Source organism: Trematosphaeria pertusa (genome assembly GCF_010094035.1).
Source record: "Trematosphaeria pertusa strain CBS 122368 unplaced genomic scaffold BU26scaffold_3, whole genome shotgun sequence".
NCBI lineage: Eukaryota > Fungi > Ascomycota > Dothideomycetes > Pleosporales > Trematosphaeriaceae > Trematosphaeria > Trematosphaeria pertusa.
Window position 1 is genome coordinate 2,329,717 of NW_022987214.1, and position 23,486 is coordinate 2,353,202.

Below are 23,486 nucleotides of genomic sequence, written 5' to 3' on the forward strand. Positions count from 1 at the left end.
TGCGCCATTTCTTCGGTTCCGCTTTCGCGTAGATAAGAGCCGATGTGCTGTTTAATGTCCATAACCCCCGAGCGCCATGGCATCAACAATCTATCTCGTCCGCCACGCTGAATCCGAACACAACGTCTCTAAAGATTTTTCTCAACTGGACCCGCCCTTGACCACTCTCGGTTACGCCCAAGCTTCTGAGCTGGTCAGCTTGTTCCCCCATCCAGAGCGCATCGCAGCAATTCTCAGTTCTCCACTTCGACGCGCCATCCAAACCTCCCTCGCGGGTTTTCCTCATGTGCTTGACAAACGATACTTCGACCCATCCTCGGACTTTGGTGTGGAGAATGGCGTTGAGCTCACTTTAGAGCCCGACCTGCAGGAACGAAGCGCGCTGCCTTGCGACACCGGCTCAGAGCGCCATGTATTGGAGAAAGAATTCTTGAACTTGGGTTTGGGGGGATTGCGTGAGGACTGGCAGGCTAAAGCAGGGCAATACGCAGCAGATGACGATTCAGTTACGCTGAGAGCGGCAAGGATGAGGGAGAAGCTTAAGCAACTGGATGTGGCTTTGCGTGGCGACGACGAGAGGAAAGATATTGTTGTCGTCACCCATGGTGTGTTCATGAAATTTTTGTCTGGTGAAGAGGATATCGATTTGCCCAAAGCTAGATGGAAATCTTACACGATCAGTAACGACACAGAAGATAGGGCAATACTTACGCCGGTTAAGGAATGCGAGAATCATAGCCTCTGAGGCACATGTACTCTCTAAAACTCTAAACAGCAAGGTAGGCTTCCTAGCTTGATATGAATAATCCTATTGAGCTCCCAACGTTTTTTGGTTCTGCTAAGTTGTAGACTCCTTGAAAGTAGGCATAGGGGGTGCCACTTCAGCGGCAGAGATCTGAGATGAAGGAATAGACATGCATAAACTGATCTGGTTATACTACGATCAATCAGCACCCGTGGGGTCTCACCTCACACACGCTGTTGCTCATTAGGTCGTCCAAGGTCACCTCTTGCCCCTCCTGCCAGGTATGCGAGACTATTGCGTAAGGCGTGACATTCTCGTCGCTGATCAAGTGCTCGATCAGACCCAGGACGATAAGGTATACCGAGTTGCGTGTATCGAGCCAAAGTGAGCAGTCGTGTAGGGAGTTGGGGCGCAAGGCAAGCCGCATCTTAGGTGTAGAGCGCAGCCCAGATCGCAGGAGCGCAGGCAAGGCTAAAACGACGCAGCTGGACACAAAGGAGCTCCTGAAGTCACGTCCGCCAATCATCGAACAAGCATCTTACGGTAAGCAGTTGGAATTAATGTATCGCGCGAGCTTTCATCCGTCATGCCCGAAAGCAGAAGCTTACCAGTCACCTAGCCCAACGACCAGTTTTTGCTACGCCGCATACTACTCCAGTCACTGGCCTCCCCCCCAGCTACCAAGCAGCGCTTGTACAGTACGCATCACCCGCTGCACATTTAGCCTCAAGCATCCCCAGAACGCGACGAAAGGTGATGCGCTTTCTCTGGTTGCGATCGCGGGTTGCACAGCGGGCAGGGTCGCGGCGGCTATCGCGCGTGCGAATTTGCCCAACCCGCCCGCGTTCATCAAGCAGTTCAAGAAGCCTCGTCGCGGTGGGAATGTTGAGCGGAAGGGACACTAGCCTCATCGGTCCCCAAATAGAGGTATCGGCGTCGACTAAGTGGTTAGGTATAGTCTTTGCACGGTCAAACATCGACCTCCCAGACAAAAAGCCCATAGCGATATCATGTCGCGTTAATTATCTCACCAGCAGCATTCACGGCTACCAGATAAGTTATTAGTACAATGTGTATTGTCTAAAGCCCCGTCTATATCTAACTATAGTACAGTACAACAGGCCAGCAGCAAGGGGTATCGTGGCCTTCGGACAGCTTTCGCTCTCCAACAAAAAAGGGAACCGCCGGGAACCGCCGAAGATCGGGAATAAGAATCTAGAACAAATAAGAAGCTTCAGGTCGGGAGTGGCAGGGCTGACTCATCCAACCCGAAGATCTCGTGACATCGCAACACACCAGCGGCGAGCCATCCCTCAGCCGCGCATCGCTTACTTCTCGGGCCTAACAGCTCACGCAACACTCCACCTAGTCTTCCACATCCTCGTCGCGGCCGGGGTACATGATATCCGCGACCACCACCGCGCGAACATTATGGTACAAGACGAACGCCCACATGAGCACGATGGCGATAGTGAGCCCGTTCGCGACGTACAGAATAGTCTCGTCCTTTAGGCTGCTGCCGATGTTGATGGTTGCGATGATGAAGCCGGTGTTGGGGAAGACCATGGCCCACCAGCCGAGGTGGAAGTATTCTGGTCGTGAATGGAGGACCTGGGGGAGTTAGCGGAGGAGGATTGGAGGGGGTGTGAAGGAGGACTTACGGCAATGAAAGCGATCATGAAGAACCACATTGCTAGTACCCAAAGGAAGACCGCCGACACAAGTGCGAGAGTGCGCAATAAGTTGCCGTCCAAGAGTCCGTCGCGCTGCAGGTCGAAGTCGTCCGGAAGAGCATTCGCCATGCCGATGAAAGCGAGGCATGTAAACGAGGGCGGCCCAACGCCAATGAACATAGCACCTCGATGCTCCCGGTTGGGATAGCCGACTTGCATCAAGCGACCGATGTAATGCGCATACATGAGGATGCTGAGGGTGAAGCCAAGTCCCTGGCACGCAAGACCAGCGACCAGTATTGGCATCCTCGCCCCGATCGGCTGGTCTGTTCCGATGACCGACGCGATGGTGCCCGCGAGCATGACGGGGAAGACGGGAAGAAGCCAGCTCGGCATGAACTTGACCAAAAGGTAGGTATGCCGTGCGAACAAGAACGAGTACTGGAACACAGCGAGGCAGAAGGTGAGGAAGACATAGATCCAGAACGCGACGCCCATGCTCGTAACGATCCAGCCTCGCACAGGGTGCGCAGCCTCGTACATCTCCACGACGTACTTCTGCGTGCCGGTGATGATCGTCGCGACAGAGAGAAAGAACGTGGAAATAAAGAGCGCTTCTCGTTCGTGCATGATCGACTCCTTGAATGACCCTGGGAACTTTATGAATCGCAGCGCCATGGTCGCGCAAAGCACGACGAAGAATATGAGATTGACAACGTAGAACACGGCCCCGATGGACAGAAGCCCGGGGAAACGATGGGGCTGGACAGCAATGAGCGTCGCTATGCCACCGGTGCTCATCGTCAGCGTGTACCAGGCCCACGTGAAGTGTAGAAGTCGCTTGCCCCATGGGAGCTTTGGCTGATTTGGGTCCTTCTTGTGCGGATCGTGCGGTGCAGTGTCGGTTTTGTCGTCTTGTTTCTCCAAGTCGATCGAGTCTCTGGGTGTCTCGTTAGGCGTCGGCTGCGTGGATTGACTGCTGTCTGTGTAAGGCTGCTTGCCCTTCACATCCATTGGATAGCCATTGCTATTAGGTTGCTCCGGGAAGTAGGCTTGCCGGTCATTTAACGGGGCGGAAGCGGCGGGTGTGGTGGTTTGGGAGAATCGATCTGAATGATCATGGTTGCCGTTGTAGGAATTGGCACTGAAAGTACGATGCTCGAACGATGTGTCAGTGAGTTGATAACGAGGGTCCATTGCTGGAATGCGTGAAGCGGTGACCTGCACCGCGAGACGGAGTGACCGACAATGCCAGTAAGATATAAGAGAAAGAACGAAAGAGAAACGGAAAGTATTTCAGCACCGGGCCGTTGAGAAAGGAGAGCAGAAAGCACGAGAGGGGCGGAGTCCTGATAAGCACAAGTCTCGAGATCTGTGGAGCACAGTCTTCCTCATCGGCATACTGTCTCGAACTAGGTATGAACAACCGCCGGCCATATCGGGCAGCGGGCGACTTAGAGCTCCTTCGTAAGGGTAGAGTGGACTCTCGCTCGTCTTGGCGGAGGTGAGATGCTACTCAGTCTTCTCCTTGTACCCACCATGAAGCTTCAGATAAGGGTTTGTGTCAACATAAATGCACGGGCAACTGTGGGACCTCAGGTACTAGTCGGTGTTGACGAAGCCAGACGGAGGTCTCGCCTTGGCATGAGGTCCGTTCCGCGGCCGCCAAGATGTCTTGAGTTTTCCGCCCAAATTTAGATCTGGATAACTTCGGGATAATTCAGGGCGATCTCAGGGATTCCGAGCGCAGGATGGCATGCCAAATGCACAAAGGCATAGCTGGAAATAGGATGCGCGCTGCGACCTCAGGTCGACGCACAACTACAGTCTTGGCATAACCCGTGACGAGAGGCAGGCAGGTCGTTAGTGATAAGGACCGCAGACATGTGAACGCAAGCGGTTGCCAGTCCAGGCAGACTACCAGACAAGCCTGTGTGGAACATGGAGATCCTTTCCTTCAGGCATGCGGCTCTCCCAGCATAGTGGACGAGTGGGTTTGGGCGGGCTACAATCCGAGTTTTCCCGAGGAAGTCTAGGCCACGAGAGGTCCAAAGCGGCATTTGGAACGCAAAAGTCGATGCGGCTGAAAAAGGCCGTTGCCGCCGGGAAAGAAGGTCGAAACCAACGTTGAAACGCCCAAAGCGGATCAATTGTGTCGACCTTCATGCCAAGCATCCCACGTCAAACACGGGAATAAACGCGCCCCCACCGCTTCCAGACCCCTTTGCGGCAAGAGGAGGCTTGGTATCCGAAGCGTTGGCGCTGAGATGACCGTCTGCAGAAAGATCGCCGTTTAGAGCTCTTTCAGCATGGTCTTGGTATGTCGGAAGAGTGGGCCAACAGGGACTTCTGTCGCACGCTTCGAGAAGGACTCGCCCAGGGCCCACTTTAGGTCCGAAGGTGCGTTGATATAGTCTGGGTCCGAGGCCAAAGTGACTGTGATCTCGACGTCGAGTATCGTGCATATGGAGACGCTTCCAGTTAGTCGGAAACCGGAATTGTCATCGCCTGCTGGTCGAAGCAGAGACAGCGCGAAGCACGACTCCAAAATGGACGCCGCAGAGACCGTCGCAGAGGCCCAATTTGTGCGAAAAACATCCGTCCATCTCAATTCCCAACAAGTCTGATCGGAGGGTCCAGGGCCCTTTGAGGCTCCAGGCGTCATCGCCGCCCGACCGCTAACAGTAATCCAAAGGCGAGGTGTGCGTGGAGCCTCATCCACGCCCAACCTGTTGCTGATGCGTGAGTCATTGAGATGGCGATTAGCAGGTGAAAATTCTGATGCAGAAAGGATGAAGGAATGATCAAAGTGCGGTCGAGGTGAGGTGGTGTGCGAGGCGCGGAAGAAGACGGGAAGCGAAAAGAGGCGCTCGGGCCACGTGGAGTGGCTTGACATCTCGAGAGCATCAGGGGTGACGCCGATGCCACAACACTGCCTCATCAGACGCCTCTCTCGCCATGAGTTTTGTACATATGGGTTTTCACGTGCATTTCGCCACCGGCGCATGCCGCATCTCGGGCGCGGAGGAGATAGGGCCGGAGCCGCGCCACTCCCGGACAGATCTTCGCTCTTAGTAGCGATCACAGTATTACTGCGGCGCAGATATACACTCCTGTCCTTCATATTAACACTTTGCAACCCCGTAACTCTGTCATTTTAAACCATAGTATTGCTCACTACACTTCCCTCACACATCTACGCCCTCGCACATCGGACCTCCTCTCGAGCCCCCTCCCGCCCCCTCCAGCCTCTCAAGCAGCAGCAGGCACGACCACAGACGTAGGCATAGCAATCGGACCCGCCTCCGGCACCGGCGGATACTCATAATCCTCCACCACCCAAATATCCTTAGTCCCCTCCCAGCTTTTAAATACGGCGGAATCCCCGCCCTTCTTCAGCTGCAGCCAGATACCCTTGAAGACATTGTAGTCGTATGTTCTGCGCGTCTCGTACGCGATATCGTGGTATGCCGTCCACTTGTAGAAGTCGTCGTGCGTCTGCGTTGAATCCAGTTAGCTGGGACAGAAACAAAGAAAGAGAGGTGAGGAGGAGCGCACATAGCCGTCCTTGAACTCGATGATGTATTCATCGGCGCTGCTGCTCTGGCGCTCTGAGAGACTTCGCGAGCCGATGGGTCGCGGTTCGACTGGGCGGGAGCCGATCGGGCGTGGGTCTACCGGGCGAGGTTCCACTGGGCGGCTACCGATTGGTCGTGGTTCGAGTGGATTCGAACCGGTGATATCGCCGGCAGTAGGTTCAGCGACGGGAAGGCCGAGCGCAAAAGTGAGGAAGAGCAGAAATGCTGCGAAGATCTTCATGGTTACTGAATCAAGCTAGAATATGATCGAGGCGAGTATCTCTCCCGCCCCAGAACCAAGCATCTCCAACGCCATTTTATCTCTGCCCTAATTCCGCCTCGAGACCACCGATCGGTCTGAGAACCGCACCCCTTTCTCGCTATATGACTTCCAGATATAGAACGATCCTTCGGCCAGGTTGTCGGATTCAGCGGACGAATCGCTTCATCCCGAACACGAGGAACAAATCAATACGTACACCCCCGCATTTTCGAGAACATTGCCATACTAGAATAGGATTGCATTTGATATATGGTAGAGTAGGCCCGGAGTACGTATCTAGGATATCGGAATGGACTGGCCCTCACTGGCAGGAGATGTCGACGAGGCTATCGAACCGGTTACTTCGGCCTGATGCATAGGCGCCTAATTTCTCGTCCTCGCTTTCCTCACTCAATGCGCCTGTATCCGCTCTCTCGCTCGAGCGACCCAGTTTGCGAAGCAGGTCATCCACATTCCAGGCGATCCTCTCCGCACCCACCCTCGCACCCACTAGGTTCGGCGCCCCTGGTCCCAATCTTAGCCCCGCCAGCCTCCCGGTAACGAACAGCGGCACTTCGTCGCACCACATGAGGTCGTCGTTCAAGCAGGGCAGGCCGCCGATGCAGGGAATCGGGTACTGTTTTTGCAGTGTTTGGAGAAAGGGGATGGAATCGATGTTCGATTGGACACCTGTTGCGAAGACGATGTAGTGGATGGGTGGGAGTGGAATTGGAGGGGAAGTGGTAATGGAAGTCCAAGTCCGCGCCGTGGCGTCCCAGCTTACTGATGCCAGCGTGGTGTGCGTGTGCAGTGAGATCTTTCCACTAGCAACATGGGCATCTAGGATCTTCCGGTATCGCGGCGTCATGCTGCCTCCATTCCGGGCTTGAAGAAGCATCTCAAAACGCTCTATCATATGTTAGCAACACGATATCATCAGCCGCAAACTTTCGACTCACCTTCATCTGTATCCGCTGACCAAAACGTGGCTTGGTTGTAGTTCCGAAACTTGCCCACCCACTCCAGATCGACGTCGAAGTACTTCACTTTTACTCCCCCGCGCATTAGCAACCATACCTTGCTTACTCCGCGTTTGAGCGCCAAGTCTGCGAGTTGGATGCTGGTCAGACCACCGCCGATAATGAGCATATGTGTGGGAACCTTCCTATTGATCCTCTCTAAGACGTGGGGTGGTGGAAACTGCTTGATCTGCATGGCGTGGCAGTAGCCTTCGTGTGCGGATGCGGTGGATAGCCCAAGGCATTCGGGTATGGAAGGTGCATTTCCCGGACCGACGGCCAATACAACGATGTGTGCGTAGCGAATTCCCTCGTCAGTGATGACACGAAAAATCTTCCCGTCCTCGTCCTTAGCACCGCCGGAAATACCTCCCTCAGCGTCCTCGAACACACTGGCATACTGGTGCTCAATATCCACAGCCTTCTCTTGCCTAACCATCTCCCTTCTCAGCCCATACCTCCTGGTGACTTCTTCGCAATGGTCCCCAAACACCTCCCGACTCGGCGTAAAATAATCTTTCCTGTCCCGCTCATCGATGTCTGGAGTCGCCTGCATGAATCTACCCCGTGCGTTTATTCGCTTCTTCTTCTTCTTGTGCTTGCTAACTTCTTTCCCGGCGCAGCCAGGAAGAGCTTCCAGCTCGCTCTCCCGCTGATGCTCGTAGGCGTATCCTAGAAGGGCGTCGCGGTCTACCGGGTCAACGTGGAAGAACATGGGGCTGCGGAGGTGCGAGATGGAGAAGGTGCGGAAGAGCCGGTTCCACTTCGTGAGCCAGTCTGCGCCGTCAGCGTCGAGGACGAGCATGTCGATGCCGCCGTCTTTCTGGTGGGACGGGGATGCGGGGCCAGAGTCTGAGCTACATGGAGTTGAGGTAGGGGAGTGAAGAGAATCTTTCTTCGTCCGGTGGTCCTTGATATTCATCTTGCGGCCATGCTTGCGGATCCAGTGGTACCGTTGGTGCTCGTCGTCTGTGAAGGTCGCAGAGGGAGTGTGCTCGCGCAATCGAGCGGCAATTGCGAGACCGCATGGTCCAGCGCCGATGATGAGGGCGTCATGAATATGCATGGTATCTGTGTGGAGTCTTCCAGTTCCAGCGTTGCTGGACTACTTGCGACTCGGAGAGTTGCTGAGAATGACCGCGAACGGTACATATACATATGAAAGTAGCGGATAGGTCGGAGTGGTAATAGATACCTTTCCTGCGTTGTTGAAGGCTGTAGATGGAGCACCGTGATGGTGTCCCATGGTGGATCTCGCTTCCTGCCATCATGGTGCTAAGACGCGGTATCACATGGGCTCGCGTGCCGAATGCATCCAAGAATGAAAACTACGGTTTCTTACTAACGCGTGGATTCAGTCTCCTGAAGGCGTCTGGGTTCATCCGCATATCCGTATATCAAACCAGGCACTTCACCTTCTCTCCCTCGAACTCGAACGGAATTACGACTTGGGGCGAAAAGAGAGACGGAAAAATACCACGACGGGGACCCTCATCTCAATTCGTAGGCCAGTAGAACTTACCTCCATCCTGGGGTAACAGATCATACGTCGTGCGGGTGGGGCCTTGAACAGCACCGTGCGTAGATATTCCGGGATTGGTACATCGCATCCAGGACGGACACCGTCAGAGATTAACCGGCTGACAGCACATATCGGCCGAGTAGTAGCGAGTATCGATGTCTGCGAGTTCAGGAGTGATGATGTCCTGTCGGCCAGAATGCATGGTATAGAGAATGCGTCCATGATGGAATATGTTGACGGAGAAGAAGGCGGACCACTTATTCGCCGCAGCTCTTCAATGTTGGGTGCATGTGCCTCAAGCTGGGCAGGAAGGGAGTGCCCAAGGTGTGTCGGAGAAGAAAAGGTAGTAATTGCTCTATCGAATGCTCGATGTCATTTTCTTTCCGTGCTGGCAGCGCAACGTACGGCAGGATAATTGGAGATCATGCCGCATGCGGGACGAGCGTAAGCATACGCCCCGCCATTCGTGCAATTGATGGAGTAGATGGCGCGCCGTCATGGGCAGAGTAACCTGCTGTGCGCTGATGGGTGGTCCAATATCCCCGACGAAGGGAAGTCGGCGTGGGACCGATGACAGGGACAAGGGGCACTGAGGAGCAAGAACTGAAGCGCAATGCGGATCGTATCCAGCAATGCCTTCCAAGAGATTGGCATGCATACCTGATAATGTCGCGGGAGGTCGGAGCGGAGAGAGAGAATTTCGCGTAACGCCAAGGGACGCTAAGCCTCATCTAGACCCCGCACTTTCCCCAGCCACCACACCTCGACCAACTCCACCATCCATCAAAGACCGCTCCTCTCCCTAAACTGCACCATCGGCCCATTGCGCAAAGAGATATACGCGTCATCCAGCTGGTACGTATTCGGATCCCTCCTCCCCCAACCCAGCTCCGGCCTTCCCGCACCAATCTCCTCGCCAGGCGCCAGCCTCACGTCCATCCGCCACAGCGTCCGCGCCACGGTCATTGACAACTGCTGCATCGCAAGCTTCTGGCCTAGACAGCTGCCCACACCCTTGCCGAATGGGTGGTAGCTGCGTTTCAGGAAGCTGACCTGTTCTGGGGTATTCAGAGTGTCTTCGTGATCCGACACAATCCATCTCTCTGGCCGGAAGACATTCGGGTCGGGACACACCCTTTCGTTCCTGAACAATGACCAGTGCGGTATACCGAGGACGACGCCTTGGGGAAAGAACTCGCCGTTAATCGTAGTTCCGCCCGGCAGCACCTGTCGCTCAAATTCGCTTGGTCCGGGGGGCCCTACACGCAACGCCTCGTCAATGCATGCGCGTAGGTAGTGGCAGCTCGCCAGTAACGGGCCGTGGACAATGTCCTCTGGGCTACTGAAAGTCTGCCGAATCTCTTTGACCAGTTTCGCATACACACGCGGATAATGCGTGAGGTAGAAGAACAGGCCGGCCATCGTCGTCGACGTGGTGTCGGATCCAGCCACGATTAGCAGCGTTGCTTCCGATTTCAGCTCTGCTTCGCCGAAAGCAAGCTCGCCGGTGTCGGGATCTCGGGCTGTGCAAAGGAAATGGAACATGTCTTCTCTCTCTACAGGAGCCTTCACAGCTTCGCGATCTCGTTCAGCCTTGAGGCGCTGCATCGCAGAACTATCAGCGAAAGTAAAATAGTCCTTCATGTTCTGGGGCGTCGCGAGTTCAATGAGTTTGTCCAAGCCGCGAGGTTTGAGCCAAAGCACGAACTCCAGTGCAGGCGATTTGGTGATCTGACGCCCGTTAGCAAGCATACATGGTCGGCGGCGCATCTCCATCACGTACTGGGAACAGAATTCTCATGGAGTCCGCAATGTCGTGCGGGATCGACTTCAACTTGTTCTCTCCAGGCTCCTTCGTTTCAAAGCTCTTGCCAAAGCACAAATCTCCGAGGACGTCGAACACCAAGTAATCCGCCCAAGTCGACATATTTCTCGGCTCGCCCCATCCATCGTCGCCCGGCGTCTCCCCAGGCAGAACCTCGTTCCATCGATCAATATGTCGCGCCATGAACGGCTGCGCTGCCTTTACCGACTGATCCGTAAAGGCTAGCGCCAACAGCTTCCGCTTTTTCGCATGTCCTGCAACGTCTATGGTAGACAAGGTGTTGAAGTCGTGTTTGTTACGAGCCCACGCGGCATACGACCCTGATTTCATGACATTGGCTTTGTAGCTGAAGAGCGAGTTGTAAGCTTCTGGAGTGTCGAAGAGAAGCATATTTGGCGCCGCCCGGAACTTGCTCCCTGCGCTAGCTCAGTCTCGCTGCGGCTTCACTACCAGACTGGAAAATACGACCTACCATAAATCTGGAACTGCTGCCAGGACCATATGTGGCGATCGCCTTTGCACGCATGGTAGAAAGACGGCAGGCGTGAGATGCGACATAGAAAAGGCCCCGGATACTTTGCCAATGGGTGGAAGAAGAGATCATATATCGTTGTTCCAACGACCTTGTCAGCTGGTGAGTTACTGATTCTTCTTGCACGTCGATTCATTTACTCACGTAGCCGACAGTCAGGACGATAGTGAGCGGAACGAAGAGTCCCATCTTGAGGAAGAGCGCCTTAGAGATGAATATTCGAGTGCTCGAGAGGATGATGGAACGTATATAATGTCCATTTATTTTCTCGCGCGAAACGCATCGCCGTCGGCGCGGCTGATAGGCATAATACTGTGCCGCCACGAAGTAAGCAGCGCCCAGCCTTCATCCTAAGAAAGGCTTCGCTCAGTCAGCGAGTTAAGGGTCCCTGGAACAAGCAAACCAACAGTCTCAGAAACCAGCGAATAATAAGGTAGCATGCTCTACTTTCTCAACGGCCGGAATCCTGCGGCTAATCTGGTCCCCTGAAGTTGGCGCACCAAGAGCAAATCAGTGACGCGGTGCCGGCGAATCTCCTCGAACAGTCAGAATGAGTGGCCAGGGTACGTTGGGCTCGAAGTGATCGCTCTGACTCGATTCGATTCGCTCCAAGCATGTTCAGAAGCTCTCATCTACGGGGTATCTTGTCGTTCCCTATTGGCCGTTAAACATATTCATTGACACCGTCACACCGACTTCCTCTTTGCTTCAGACCACCTCGTCCTTTCGCAACGTCTCACTACTGATCGTCGTCGTTATCGTCTGCCGGATGACCCTCCCATCCTCATTTAAAATATACTCCTCACTCTCATTATCGTTCTTGCCTCCCTCTATCTCAGCGTAGCTCTTCGACCCCAATCCACCTCTCTTGCCACCACCTATCGTGGACAATGCAAAGGACCCGCCCTTTGAATGTCTGCCAGCGGAGTTTGAATTAGAAGTTCCCTTGGAGGTAAAGGTAAATCGTGGGAAGATCCAGGTCACGAGCGGGCGAATGCAGGGTACGGATGCTGTGGTGATTGCAGAGCCGAGCTCCGCAATAGACCATGTTGCGACGTCAACTACGCCCCATGTGGGGTCGTTGGATTGGTTAAGGTCGTGGAGGAAGGGTAGGCGAACGATGCTAGTTATAAGTGTGCTGTGCCACTGTCAGCATGCTCTGACGTGCGTCAGATCAGAGCGCGGAAAAGACCTACAAGCAACCAACCGAACAAATCGCGAGCAGCGCATATTTCTTTCGCCTCGGCACTTGCAGACCTACCATCGCCGTTAGCATCACCGTCGTGGACAGTCGCTGCTCTTCGACCTACTCGAAAATATAAACCACGGCAGGCTCAGGATCACCAAGTCAGTGCAAATATTAATCGAAGCGTCCACGTAGTAAAACGCCGGTTGGTTGATACACGTTCCTGGCGGATTCATCGCCTTATCCCAGTAGTAGCTCGTCGGCCGACATTGCAAGAAGAGAGTGATGGTGAACGCCATCTCCTGGCACACCACGAATGCCGCGATGGTCCATATGCGCTTTCGCCAGCGGGACGTCGAAGGAACAACGCGAGCGAGGAAGAGGAGGATGGAGAGCTTGGTGAAGCCTTGGGAGGCGGGATAGAGGACTTGCGATGAGAAGCCGCACTGCCGTCCAATGTCAGCATCCGATCTCATCCTCCACTCACCGATGCGCCTCGGAATTTCGTCATCGGCTCGGCTTCAACAACATTGCGCTTCCTACGGGGGAGCCGCATACCTTCTGCATACTAATTCCCGTCCGCGGATAATCCACATCCCAGATATGGATCCCCAGCCCGTACTTGGTCGCAAATACGGTCGCGATATTCAAACCCACGTATAGCACGTATGCGATTATGATCGATATGTCGTCCGCGCCGACGTGCGAGAACTTGACACGCGACACTATGCGAAGGACCAGCGCAATGGTCGCAAGTGGCAGGAAAGCCCCCATGAAACCCCATATCTGCGGGAAGCGGTTGGGTGGCGTCTGTCCGGCCTGGTTGGCGAAGTTGTTAGCATGTTCTCGCAGAATAGGAGGACGAAAATCCGGGGGACAGGCAAGGGGGTCGTAGGGCACGAAATTGCAAATATCGATCGAGGATGCGATCGCGGGATATTCGAAAAGGACATACTGGTGTCGGCGTTGGCGTTGCATCCTGCCTCCCGAGTATCAAGCCCGCGATATCCATTTCCTCGATCTCCACATCAACGACTACGAAGTGTCGTACGAAATCGAGAGCTGAGACCAACTCGACCGAATATTTGGAAGAGATCACAGATCCCTTTCTATAACATTGGTCCTTTAGGGGGATCTGTTCAGCGGGGCCTGCACGACATTTCAACCGCCTGAACCCGCAAATCACTCAAACCTTAACGTGCTGCTCCCTTCCGCAACCCGTGAAGGGTGTTCTGCACGCACGCAAACTTTATTGATCCGGCCCTGCAGACACGCCCCGCAACCCGATTGGGTGTTCCGTTAGCTTACGCGTCCGGCTAGGGCAATGATCGGAAAATCCCCTTGCACGTGACTAGTGGCGTCGTGAGAATTACCCCTTCTAGGGTTCCGCTAACTACTACAAGCATCTTCCCGTACCTCCTCCCCGCGCCCCGTCGCCTGTCAAACCTTGGGTGACCCGAAACTCGGTTGAACTAGCAAACTTAATTCAAGAATTGCGCCACCAGTGCCGGATCCTCTTCCACAAACAAAGCGGAGCTGAGCACCCGCCGTTCTTCCTCCTATAATCGCGCCTTGATCATGTCTGCAGCCTGCACGTTCGTCAGCGAAATCCTGTTCCTGAATGAACGACTGCGTCTCTGAAGTTCGGAGCGCCTGGGCTTGGTTCGGCTAAACGCCACACCCTCAGGTACAGGCCAAAGTTTGGTTAATACCCCGCCGGCTGATATGGACTTGGCGCCTGGGGAAAGAACGGGGATCAGAGGGGCAGCGTACCTTTTCAGCAACCGCATAAACAGTCTCGCAAAGGTGTGTGCCTGGGATGAGCGGCATGATGGAGGCATCCACGACGCTCAACTTCTGCACACCATATACAAGCAGATCCGTACCTACTACCCCACCTTTCTGACGAGGCATCATTGATGCCGTGCAGCAAGGATGGAAGAAGGACGACTGCACGAGCGTGGAACGGAACATGGCCGTGATTGCCTCGTCAGTCGAGACGTCCGAACCAGGAAGCAGCTCGACGGGACCTAACTGCGTCATGGTCGGCGTGCTGAAGTACTCCCGCACATATCTGAGGATCTTGATCATGACGTCCAGATCCACGGGGTTTGACAGCGTGCGGAAGTCTACCGCAGGCTCGGCGAACGCATTCGTGCTGGCGATGTTGACGGTGCCTCGAGAGAGGGGCTTCAGGAATGCAAACACAGGTCCCGTCGAAGCGGAGAAAGGGAACTCCATGACAGCGCTGTCCGTATTCTGGTACCTGTCTACCAGAATCTCCTTCTGCGCTGCATAGCCGAGCAGCACGGAAGAAGGCGTCGACGGATCGACGTACGTTGAGACGTCCTGCGTGGATAAAGTTGACGTGATGGTTTGATAGTCGGCTGTCAGATTGCGGAGCGGGACGAAAGCGGCCGTGTTGCCCACGCCAACGGAGTACGGGCCTGAAGATCATGAGCGTTAGTCACATGGTGAAAAAGGTGGAGAGGCGGTCGAACCCACCTGTGCGATTGGCCAAATACTCGGCGTATGCAGTAACAGCGTACGTTTCGTTCTCGGATAGCAATTCGGGGTACGGGTAAACGTTGCTCGTGACTACGGTAGAAGTCAGTCTTGACGCTAACCCTCACCGCTTCGTAGGTGTCGCTCACAGTTGTATTGCATGAAGAAAAACGGATGGTCCTGGAAGTTCTGCCCCACGCCTTCCAAGTCCACCACGCTGGCTATCCCCAAAGCTGAGAGCACAGAAGCAGGTCCAACGCCGCTGAGCTGCAGTAGCTGCGGCGTGTGGATAGCACCCGCGGCGAGAATGACTTCCTTCCTTGCCTTGACGGTCTTCGTAAATGTAGTACCGTTGCGCGACTGAATCGTCACCCCTGACGCAGTGAGGTTGGCAAAGTTTATTTTGACCGCCTTGTGCAGCGTCAGGAGATGGTAATTGGGCCGCGATTTGACACGCTCGTAGTAGCCTAGGCGAGCATCTGAGCGCGTTTGCATTATGGGGTCTTGTGAGGAAGGGACCCAGAAACGTCCTACCGCGTCCCCGTCTGCTCCTTCTTTTGAGACTGTCAGGTTCATGTCGGCGAACGCATCCCATTCGATTTCTGCTAACGTCAGCTTCTGGAGCAACAGGCGTTCATTGTCCGTGGTACGTACTAACGCCAGGCCACTGGAAAGGTGGATAGCTCAGCTTGATGGGCCCATGGCCCTCGTATGCTGACAGATTGTAAGTCACATCGAACTCCTCCTGCATGTGCTCCGACGGCGGAGTGAAATTGACAGCCTGTAGCACCGATCAGCCTCTACTCCCAACAACCACCTCATATTCCGCACCTTCTTAAAATACGGCAGCAGATCGCTCCATCCCCACCCATCATTCCCTAGCGCCGCCCACGCATCGTAGTCCGCCGCCGCGCCGCGATCAAAGAACATCGCGTTAATCGCCGAGCCGCCTCCAACAATGTTCGATGCGGGAACGCTCGCGGTGCGGTCGCTCAGGTTCGCCTGCGGCACCGAGGTGATGTTGTACATGTACTGCGACGGAAACGGGTTGCCTTTAGACGGCATGATGAGGCTGGTGTCATTGTCCACGATCTCGCCGTATTCGACTACGAGAACAGTTTCTGGACCGCCGTTAATTGTTGAACGGTGATATGGAGGTAGAGGGTGGAAATTTACTCGTGGAATCTTCAGTCAGCCTATCGGCCACTGTAAGCCCGCTGGTTCCTCCACCCACGATCACATAGTCGTAGGAGCCGGCGACTTGCGACAACGTAGTAAGCGGCGTCGCCCTTCTCCAAAGCTGACCAGGAAGCGCATCGCAGACAGCGAAAGTCCCAAGCCACGCGGCCGCAATCCTCATCGCCATTTCTTCCGAACAACCAAGCGCCAACGAGCGATGAAAGCGAAACGACCGTCGCCACGCGCTGATATATTCCCCAGCGCATGCACAAAACCGTGCCACTCAGCCGCCGCGGTGATGCTATTCTCTCCCGATTTGCATTCCGCCCTCCCAAGTGCCCGAATTCTAGATCCTGAAACGCATACGTATGTCGACCCAGGAGTGTGGGCGGGAATATTAGAGGACCGGAGCGAGGTGCTTTATCTGGGGTTGAGCCGCCCGGAGTGGGCTAAATTAAGACGGGATCGTGATCCCCGAGTGTCGGATCCCTGCGCCGCTTGCGCGGGCGAACGCTGACTGGCAAGTTGAGGAACGCCCCGGCTGGGGCTTGCACGGATGCAGGAATTTTGACGAGAGCGGAGTGTTGTGGGAAGGGACGGGTCGGTTCGCGAGGCTGGTTCCAGAATCCGGAGTGGTGGAATTTCGCGGTGGCGGAAGTCGGTCTTGGGATATGGCGGTTCGCGTGAAGCCTAGGCGAAACTGTTGATTCATTCGACGCACATTTCCTCTATGAGGAGCAACGTAACGGCGCGAAAGAAACGAGATGCGACGTTGCTCTTGGGCGCCCATCGATCGCAACACACGCCAAGCTTAGTACTCGTACGTTCACTATCAAAGGCAGCAAAAGGACTTACTCGCCGCGCCCCTGTCTATGAAGAACTAGCGACCGAAGAATTGCCCAGGCGATCTTGGTGCCCGGATACCCGCCCTATTTCGTCTATTCATCCCATCGTATCCTTCCGTTCACACCACCATCAGACCCCCTGAAGCTCGACCACGGCTCGTCCGAAAGAGTGAAGCGCTACTTCTACCGACCATTAGCAGCCGGATTGTCGAATTCCCGCACCATCACTCTGCCCTCACTCTTGTTTCCTCCACGGAAGCGCCCTATTTAGTGTGCGCCTCTGTCAAGAACGCCGGTAGCTCAGGAACCGAAGGGACACCGCTCAGACTCCTGTGGAGGCTGTACCTCGGCGATGCTCCTTCGCTTGGCGTATACGCCACTCGCTCGCCTCCTTTCTCTCCATCACTTCCATGCTTGAATGCCTTGGAAGCGTCACTCCTGATCAAAGACTTGAGAGATACGATGAGCGCGTCGGGTGACACTGCTTCGAAGAGGGGCTTCAGAGTGGGTAGTCATGCGCAGACAACTGCAACGCAAGATTCGAGCAGCGAGTAATATAGCGCCGCTACTTCATCGTCTGGGAAGAGAGTAAGCTCACGCCCAAGATGCCTTCTCGCGATGGACGATGGGAACACTGACAGCTTAAATAGTGCCCGTTCTTCAAAATATCGACAACGTTGAAGAATTCGTGCGCCTTTGCAATTGCCACGCCTATGACGCTGAAGAAGCTGTTAGGATCAACCAAGACGAGGCATGATTGGCGCACCTACAAGGTTCCGAGCCCGAAGATGCTTAGTACGGCCGCTTTCTCGCGCTTGGACATCATCATCCCCAGCACCTGCGGCCACGGGATGATGAGCATCAACACGTCGATGACAATCGAAGCAATAGCGTAGACCTCGTATATGTGGGTCGGAACGCAATGTTGGACCGTGGGTCCCTGAGCATATTCCCAGAAACTGTGGATCGGGTTGCAGGGGAAGATGAAGACCACGGTGTACGCGATGCCCCATGCTCCGTTGAGGAAGTATAGTGCCCACACCCAGGCTTCGAAAAGTCGGCCTATGAAAATTCGATGGTAGAAGAGGAGGATGGAAAAACGTGCAATCGCGATAGCTACTGTGGTTAAGATCTCCATGGCGTAGACACACTGGGGAGGTTAGCAACACTGTGAGTGTGCCCTGAGCGGGACCTCTTATTTACCTTTTTGAAGATCCGGTATTTCCCTGTCAAAATCGGTGCGCCATGCGAATCGAGTGGCATCTGTTTCCCAACGTTTCCGTGTGTTGCTCCTACGGCGGCCATGTAAGCTTGCTACTTTACTCCATGCTCCCATGGGCATGCTCACCAACGAGCAAGGTGATGCCATTCGCAATGCATACCATCTGGCTGGTGTAAGCCCGCCGACGTTCACTGATCAGTGTTCCAGAATTGCTCATACCAGCGCAGCCACAGCTACCCAATCGTCAAGTTTGAGCGGCATCTTCTTCTTGCGCCTGGCTATAAACCTCGCCAGCACCGCAGCGAGAGCTAAGGAGGGAAATATCGTAGCCAGGGTAACTGGAATTGTTGCTGGTGCCATTTTGAATGCGGCTCTGGCGTAACGAAGAACAATCGACAGGAACGCTGGATCTCTCAGAGACAAAAATACGTTACGAGGCGAAGGATAATGCTACCAAGGGGGTATAAGTCCTGTTGGGTCGTGAGTTCGAGGCGATATGCAAGGCATGGTGGTCCCGCAACCGCTGCAAGCCCTGGTCAATTGAGAAGGTGCTACAAAGCTTCGCCGCATACAAGCTTGCGATTAATTAACCTGTTATTGGGCGCAACGGCCTCTCTTGCATGCGTCGGCGTCCTTCAATCGGCTATACCACACCTGCGGGTCTCACCGCATTGCGGAAAGCTAAGACATCGCCTCAACACATCCACTTTTACCTTTTCCTTCAAGAATACTGGGTCCCTGATCACGGACCGAAGAAGCGCTTCAGAGGTGATGGGAATGGCTGGATAGAGTGACAAGCTCCTCTCAGACCGCAGCAAAGTATACTAGGAAACGTTGTGGCCCCAGAGATGAGCTGAACGGACCTGCCCCGGAGTTCGTAATAATCGCTGCGCAATTGGGGGCTGTATCCGACAACTTTGGAATGACCGATTTGCCTGAGGAACTTCTCTTATCGCCGAAATCGACCAATATATCCATTGTTTTGCCATTGGACCGGACTGCGAGGTGTAAATCCACGCACTTCTGAGTATAGCGACCAGGCTGATGTGCCGTGAGTCGAGGCGGTTCCACGGTCAGCCAATCGAACATCGTCACCGCTAGCGGAGCAGAGCACATGCTGTTTATTCGGAACAGTTCCAGGCAGTGTTCTTGCACAGATCGGCATCGTCTACGAGTTGTGCGGTGCTTCTGCCAATCTGAGGCTGAATGTGTGCGACTCGTCTGATGTGATGCGGATATGCGTACCTGCTTACTTTGCTAGTATTCATTCAAGTAGTAGAGTAAGGAGGTAGGACAAGGAAAGGTTTCGTTCTCACTCTGCATAGGATAATTCCAAGCTTCATCAAGCTCCGGGCGTGGTTGCCGACGTAACGGTTCCCGTTAAGATTCCCTAGATCAAGGTTCTAATCTTCATATACTAGTGCTATGTGCGCCGGCGCTGCCATGGATTAGTAAGACTCTAGGTCTCATCATGAAGAGTAGTCTCACAGTAATCACCTTTGCCAACTTTCAGAATTACTTTACTTGCGAGCAAAGATATTGCTACTAGAACGTAAACCATCATGAGAAAATAATGCATCCGCCTTAGAGATCCCCGCTAAACAGGCTTCAGAAATCTTTTGTCGTCACATAGAAACAGAGTAGTGTAGTTGTTCATTGTTGAAGCTGTAGTAGAGGTAGCTGTTCACAAGAGCGTAGAGTAAAGGCTCGAAGGTTTCTGTAGTTGAAAGAGGTGTCTCAACGCGCCCATAGAGAGATAAGGCAATATGACTGTTGGGTTAATGGCGAGATTAATTCGCTGGTAATTATGCCCCCAAAGCCGCCTATCGATACTGCAAGCTGGGTTGCAGGGTTCATGTGGAGACCCCACAGCTTGGTAAAGACCATATCCGTGTAGGGGACGGCTGCTCGCGATTGACATCTCCATTGAGTAGATACCAGGTTAATCTGCTTTCGGAGTCTGACCGCATATCGGCACCGAAGATACGGAGCCTGCATGATAATGTCCCAACAAAGCGGTAATGCAACAACGCGGCGAAGCCGCGAGCTAGCTCCAAATTGATTGTTGCTTCGCGCCTCCTGCGCCGCGCAAAGGCTTCTTCCAACCTCATTGTTCGTTCACCTGATCCCGCTCTGAACTGCATCACTAATAGCCCAACTCCTAATAGTCTTTGGAGGACAGATTTGCTCTATGTTAATGATGGCTGCATTTCTTTGGTACTTCGGTATCCCGATTGCATTCCTTGTTAGAGTACTATATCTTTCGCTAAGCCGGAACCTTGCCACCTCCAGAGCGGCGGGGCGCTACGGTTGTAAGGACCCACCCAATCTTCCATCTAGAGACCCTCTTTTCAACTTCGACATCGTCCGACACAGCTTGCGCATGGCCGCGAAGGACCGTCGTATACGCTCAATCTACGAGCAACTGCACTCCTACGACTTTACTTTTCAGTCATGGCCCTTTGGAAAGCGCGTCATATCCACCACTGACCCCAAAAACATTCAATTCGTCTTCGCCACGGAAGCCGCCAAATTCGGCATCGGCCCTCAGCGAGAGCACGCTCAAGGTCCCCTCACAGGCCTCGGAATCGTCACCTCGGATGATCCAATTTGGTCTCGCATGAGACCTCTGATCCGGCCCACGTTTACTCGGACTCAGATCGCCGACAGAGAGAGCTTCGATGTCCACGTGAGCAGATTCATGGAACTCCTGCCTTCTGACGGATCCGAAGTCAATCTGCGACCCTTGTTTGAGCGGTTGGTATGTGCATTTCCAAGACGCGCTGCTGCGTACCTCTTAGGTCACGTATCTAACTGCGTCTTTGCAGATTCTAGATTCTTCCTCAGAGTTCATCTTCGGAGAGTCTTTTGGCTCGCTTCTGCTGGACTGCAAGGTTGATTCCAAGAAGTTCATCGAAAGCTTCAACAATGGCCAGAAAGGAGTCGGGAAAAGGGTTTTGTTCGGCAAAATGAGCTTCTTGATCCGCGACGCGAAGTTCTGGGAATCTTGCAGCCTGGTCCAAGAGTACACGCGCCGGCTTGTGGAAAATGCTCTTGCCCGACGCCGAAAAGCTCAGGAACCTGGAGAGAACGAGGATGACCTCCCCAACAGGAAATACGTGCTGGTTTATGAGCTTGCGAAGGAGACAGACGATCGGGATGTACTTCGTAGCCAGCTGCTCAACATCTTCTTTGCCGGTCGAGACACGCCGGCCACAGCACTTACGAATATGTTCTTTGCGCTGGCTCGACACTCGAGAGTGTGGTCTAAGATCAGAGAAGAAGTGAAAGATCTAAGGCCAGAAGACTTGACTTTCGAGAAGCTCAAAAGCCTTCGCTACGTCCAGCATGTCATTAACGAAGGTATGCGAGCTTTCCCACGTAAATCCCCCAACACTAACTTTCCAGCTCTCCGACTTCATCCGCCGGTTGCCAACAACTCGAGGGTCTGCTTGCAGACCACCATGCTCCCCACAGGAGGCGGTCCGGACAGAAAATCTCCCATCCTGGTCTTCCCCGGGGATACTATCTCCATGAGCTTCTACACCCTGCACAGACGCGCGGACATTTTCTTAGATCCGGAAGAATTCCGCCCTGAGCGCTGGCAGACCCTGCGTACTACCTGGGAGTTCCTGCCCTTTGGCGGAGGACCCAGGCACTGTCCCGCTCAACAGTTGGCTTTGTTCTGGATTGGCTATGTTTTGGTCCGGATGGCGCTGAGATTCAGGGAACTGAGGAATATGGACCCCGTTGAGAACTTTGTGGAGGATCTCAAGTTGAATATGGAGAGCAAGAACGGGGCGAGGGTAGGTCTCGTCTTCGACGAGCGTCGGAGTTGAAGCGCGAGGAGGCTGCTGTAGGTGATCATGGGAAAGTGCTCGGTGGAAAGGACTAGGAGAACTCTTAGAATTAGATATAGTGTCTTCGAAGTCAACCAAGGATGGCATGAGGCTCCGCGACGAACAATTCAGGAATGCATTACTTCTTACGGGGCTTAGACCGCCCTACTCTAAGTAGGAAGAATTACCGAGCAAACGGTAGTCGTTTGAAGCGAGTTCATGACGTAGATCCTAGACAGTGCATTGGGAGAGCAGCAAGATCATCATGTTTTTGGCCCCGTCCCTAATTGTTTGCCTCTTCCCCGCACCAACCATCCTCCCATTGGCGCACTCGTGCATGCAATGCAGTGCCAGCTATAGCATCCTTCTCTGTTGCTTATCACGCCCCTCTGTTCCTTATCATGCGTTCAATCGAGGCGCTTTTTCTTTCTTTCGTCAATCCTCCACTGCTCTTCGTCGCACCTTAAAGATCACAATGAGCTCTTTCTATGGGTCCATAGAAACGATTGGCCTTTCGAGTCTCCTTACCCGCGGGTACTCCTTCACACCTCTAGACCTGCCTCCGCTCACCACACTATTCACCGCTCCAACAGGCTGCTCAAACTTGTGGTACCAGACCGACACCAAAGCCGCGAATCTGCTTAGCGGGTGGCAAGAAGTGGAGTCCGAGCACGCATATCTCGCATGTCAAGCCAAATCCGTAAACCCGACCTACAGCCCCGGCATGTGTCCTGAGGGCCAAACGATTGTCAGAATGACCGAGTGGATGTCGCCAGCAGCGCCGCAGCAGAACACGAGCGTTCCTGCGAGACTATGGCAGGCGGTGTGTTGCCAAAGGTGAATCTATTCCTCGCAGAAGGAATCCTGCGCCTTTTATCCTGCATAGCTGAGATAAGCTAATCGGCATCCGAAGTGGCTTTACCATAGGCTTTACAGAGGTTCTCGCCGTGGACACCACAGTTGTCAACGCCCCCTTCTTTTCCTCATACTGGGGCTGCGAGGGCGACTTCACCACGCCTTTCTCCGCGTATGCTCCCGGCTACCTGGCTTGGAAGACTGTAGGGAGTAGCGAGGTTCAAACCACCGTCCGAGTGTAAAGCTAGGTGACATCCCCCACTGGAGGTCAATTCCCAACTTGGCTCCCTACTGTGCTGGAAAGCGGATCGCTTTTCGCTGGCGCGGTTAGCATATTTTGGCAAGAAGGGGATCTGCCGCTGTTTCCATCCCAGTACGCCGCCTCGCTTGCCCAGGTCATTGGCGCGCAATACACTGCGACCACGACGTCGCCGCCGTCGTCGACGACTTCTTCTCCGTCCCCCGTCTCCACATCGACTGTACCCACGGCAACGAGTCCTCCGCAAGCCCAGTCGACAGACCACTCTGGCCTCACCGCCGGCGCGAAAGCCGAGATCGCCATCGGGGCCATAATCGGAGCCCTCTTTCTATGCGCGGCCGCATATTTTATTCTCGTCAAGCGCAAACGCATGCGAGTAGCCCAGGAATCCACGCCGGAAATGGAAGGCGACAGGGGCATCTGGAAAGTGTTCGCGGGGG

At 54.2% G+C, this 23,486-nt stretch overlaps 11 protein-coding genes across 11 annotated transcripts; 3 read left to right on the forward strand and 8 right to left on the reverse strand.

Moving 5' to 3' along the window:
• The first annotated feature begins 72 nt into the window (after nt 1-72).
• Nucleotides 73-864, forward strand: BU26DRAFT_515930 (phosphoglycerate mutase family protein). Its single transcript, XM_033828207.1, has one exon. The coding sequence runs from the start codon at nt 77-79 to the stop codon at nt 743-745; it is 669 nt and encodes a 222-aa protein (XP_033688612.1). The 5' UTR covers nt 73-76; the 3' UTR covers nt 746-864.
• A 1,246-nt stretch (nt 865-2,110) lies between these two features.
• On the reverse strand, nt 2,111-3,855 carry BU26DRAFT_528726 (uncharacterized protein; the record flags this gene model as incomplete). The annotated part of the gene is made up of 3 exons (XM_033830867.1): nt 2,111-2,356; nt 2,446-3,527; nt 3,822-3,855. 3 exons carry the CDS (start codon nt 3,853-3,855, stop codon nt 2,111-2,113), a joined length of 1,362 nt encoding a protein of 453 aa, XP_033688613.1.
• An 856-nt stretch (nt 3,856-4,711) lies between these two features.
• Nucleotides 4,712-5,314, reverse strand: BU26DRAFT_560897 (uncharacterized protein; the record flags this gene model as incomplete). The annotated part of the gene is made up of 1 exon (XM_033832851.1): nt 4,712-5,314. The coding sequence occupies one exon, from the start codon at nt 5,312-5,314 to the stop codon at nt 4,712-4,714; it is 603 nt and encodes a 200-aa protein (XP_033688614.1).
• Nucleotides 5,315-5,670: 356 nt separating this feature from the next.
• Nucleotides 5,671-6,237, reverse strand: BU26DRAFT_560898 (uncharacterized protein; the record flags this gene model as incomplete). Its single annotated transcript, XM_033832852.1, has 2 exons — nt 5,671-5,916; nt 5,977-6,237. The coding sequence occupies 2 exons, from the start codon at nt 6,235-6,237 to the stop codon at nt 5,671-5,673; spliced, it is 507 nt and encodes a 168-aa protein (XP_033688615.1).
• Nucleotides 6,238-6,408: 171 nt separating this feature from the next.
• BU26DRAFT_225995 (FAD/NAD(P)-binding domain-containing protein) lies at nt 6,409-8,530 on the reverse strand. The gene is made up of 2 exons (XM_033820806.1): nt 7,218-8,530; nt 6,409-7,167 (listed from the first exon to the last, which is right to left on the reverse strand). Exons 1-2 carry the CDS (start codon nt 8,341-8,343, stop codon nt 6,581-6,583), a joined length of 1,713 nt encoding a protein of 570 aa, XP_033688616.1. The 5' UTR covers nt 8,344-8,530; the 3' UTR covers nt 6,409-6,580.
• Nucleotides 8,531-9,582: 1,052 nt separating this feature from the next.
• BU26DRAFT_560900 (benzoate 4-monooxygenase cytochrome P450) lies at nt 9,583-11,345 on the reverse strand (the record flags this gene model as incomplete). The annotated part of the gene is made up of 4 exons (XM_033832853.1): nt 9,583-10,530; nt 10,583-11,040; nt 11,097-11,247; nt 11,301-11,345. The coding sequence occupies 4 exons, from the start codon at nt 11,343-11,345 to the stop codon at nt 9,583-9,585; spliced, it is 1,602 nt and encodes a 533-aa protein (XP_033688617.1).
• A 1,003-nt stretch (nt 11,346-12,348) lies between these two features.
• BU26DRAFT_418174 (uncharacterized protein) lies at nt 12,349-13,116 on the reverse strand (the record flags this gene model as incomplete). Its single annotated transcript, XM_033823238.1, has 3 exons — nt 12,349-12,413; nt 12,467-12,788; nt 12,901-13,116. The coding sequence occupies 3 exons, from the start codon at nt 13,114-13,116 to the stop codon at nt 12,349-12,351; spliced, it is 603 nt and encodes a 200-aa protein (XP_033688618.1).
• A 562-nt stretch (nt 13,117-13,678) lies between these two features.
• Nucleotides 13,679-16,459, reverse strand: BU26DRAFT_515935 (GMC oxidoreductase). Its single transcript, XM_033828208.1, has 7 exons — nt 16,024-16,459; nt 15,679-15,968; nt 15,502-15,628; nt 14,997-15,449; nt 14,848-14,940; nt 14,116-14,789; nt 13,679-13,931 (listed from the first exon to the last, which is right to left on the reverse strand). Exons 1-7 carry the CDS (start codon nt 16,211-16,213, stop codon nt 13,902-13,904), a joined length of 1,857 nt encoding a protein of 618 aa, XP_033688619.1. The 5' UTR covers nt 16,214-16,459; the 3' UTR covers nt 13,679-13,901.
• A 924-nt stretch (nt 16,460-17,383) lies between these two features.
• Nucleotides 17,384-18,918, reverse strand: BU26DRAFT_601700 (uncharacterized protein; the record flags this gene model as incomplete). Its single annotated transcript, XM_033835279.1, has 6 exons — nt 18,313-18,918; nt 18,220-18,256; nt 18,075-18,163; nt 17,642-18,021; nt 17,511-17,590; nt 17,384-17,448 (listed from the first exon to the last, which is right to left on the reverse strand). Exons 1-6 carry the CDS (start codon nt 18,451-18,453, stop codon nt 17,384-17,386), a joined length of 792 nt encoding a protein of 263 aa, XP_033688620.1. The 5' UTR covers nt 18,454-18,918.
• A 1,309-nt stretch (nt 18,919-20,227) lies between these two features.
• On the forward strand, nt 20,228-22,120 carry BU26DRAFT_515937 (cytochrome P450). Its single transcript, XM_033828209.1, has 3 exons — nt 20,228-20,854; nt 20,922-21,456; nt 21,502-22,120. Exons 1-3 carry the CDS (start codon nt 20,294-20,296, stop codon nt 21,930-21,932), a joined length of 1,527 nt encoding a protein of 508 aa, XP_033688621.1. The 5' UTR covers nt 20,228-20,293; the 3' UTR covers nt 21,933-22,120.
• Nucleotides 22,091-23,029, forward strand: BU26DRAFT_601702 (uncharacterized protein; the record flags this gene model as incomplete). Its single annotated transcript, XM_033835280.1, has 2 exons — nt 22,091-22,769; nt 22,846-23,029. The coding sequence occupies exons 1-2, from the start codon at nt 22,198-22,200 to the stop codon at nt 23,027-23,029; spliced, it is 756 nt and encodes a 251-aa protein (XP_033688622.1). The 5' UTR covers nt 22,091-22,197.
• Between the last annotated feature and the right edge of the window lie 457 nt (nt 23,030-23,486).

Bases quoted from the DNA above. Each gene is read 5' to 3' on its own strand.
- BU26DRAFT_225995 (XM_033820806.1), bottom strand. From the start codon at position 8,343: ATGCATATTCATGACGCCCTCATCATCGGCGCTGGACCATGCGGTCTC. The intron at 7,168-7,217 runs GTGAGTCGAAAG...AACATATGATAG, and splicing joins GTCAGCGGATACAGATGAAG to AGCGTTTTGAGATGCTTCTT.
- BU26DRAFT_515930 (XM_033828207.1), top strand. From the start codon at position 77: ATGGCATCAACAATCTATCTCGTCCGCCACGCTGAATCCGAACACAAC.
- BU26DRAFT_515937 (XM_033828209.1), top strand. From the start codon at position 20,294: ATGGCTGCATTTCTTTGGTACTTCGGTATCCCGATTGCATTCCTTGTT. The intron at 20,855-20,921 runs GTATGTGCATTT...GCGTCTTTGCAG, and splicing joins GACCCTTGTTTGAGCGGTTG to ATTCTAGATTCTTCCTCAGA. The intron at 21,457-21,501 runs GTATGCGAGCTT...CTAACTTTCCAG, and splicing joins CCAGCATGTCATTAACGAAG to CTCTCCGACTTCATCCGCCG.
- BU26DRAFT_515935 (XM_033828208.1), bottom strand. From the start codon at position 16,213: ATGGCGATGAGGATTGCGGCCGCGTGGCTTGGGACTTTCGCTGTCTGC. The intron at 14,941-14,996 runs GTGAGCGACACC...CTTCTACCGTAG, and splicing joins TTTCTTCATGCAATACAACT to TCACGAGCAACGTTTACCCG. The intron at 14,790-14,847 runs GTGGGTTCGACC...CATGATCTTCAG, and splicing joins GTATTTGGCCAATCGCACAG to GCCCGTACTCCGTTGGCGTG.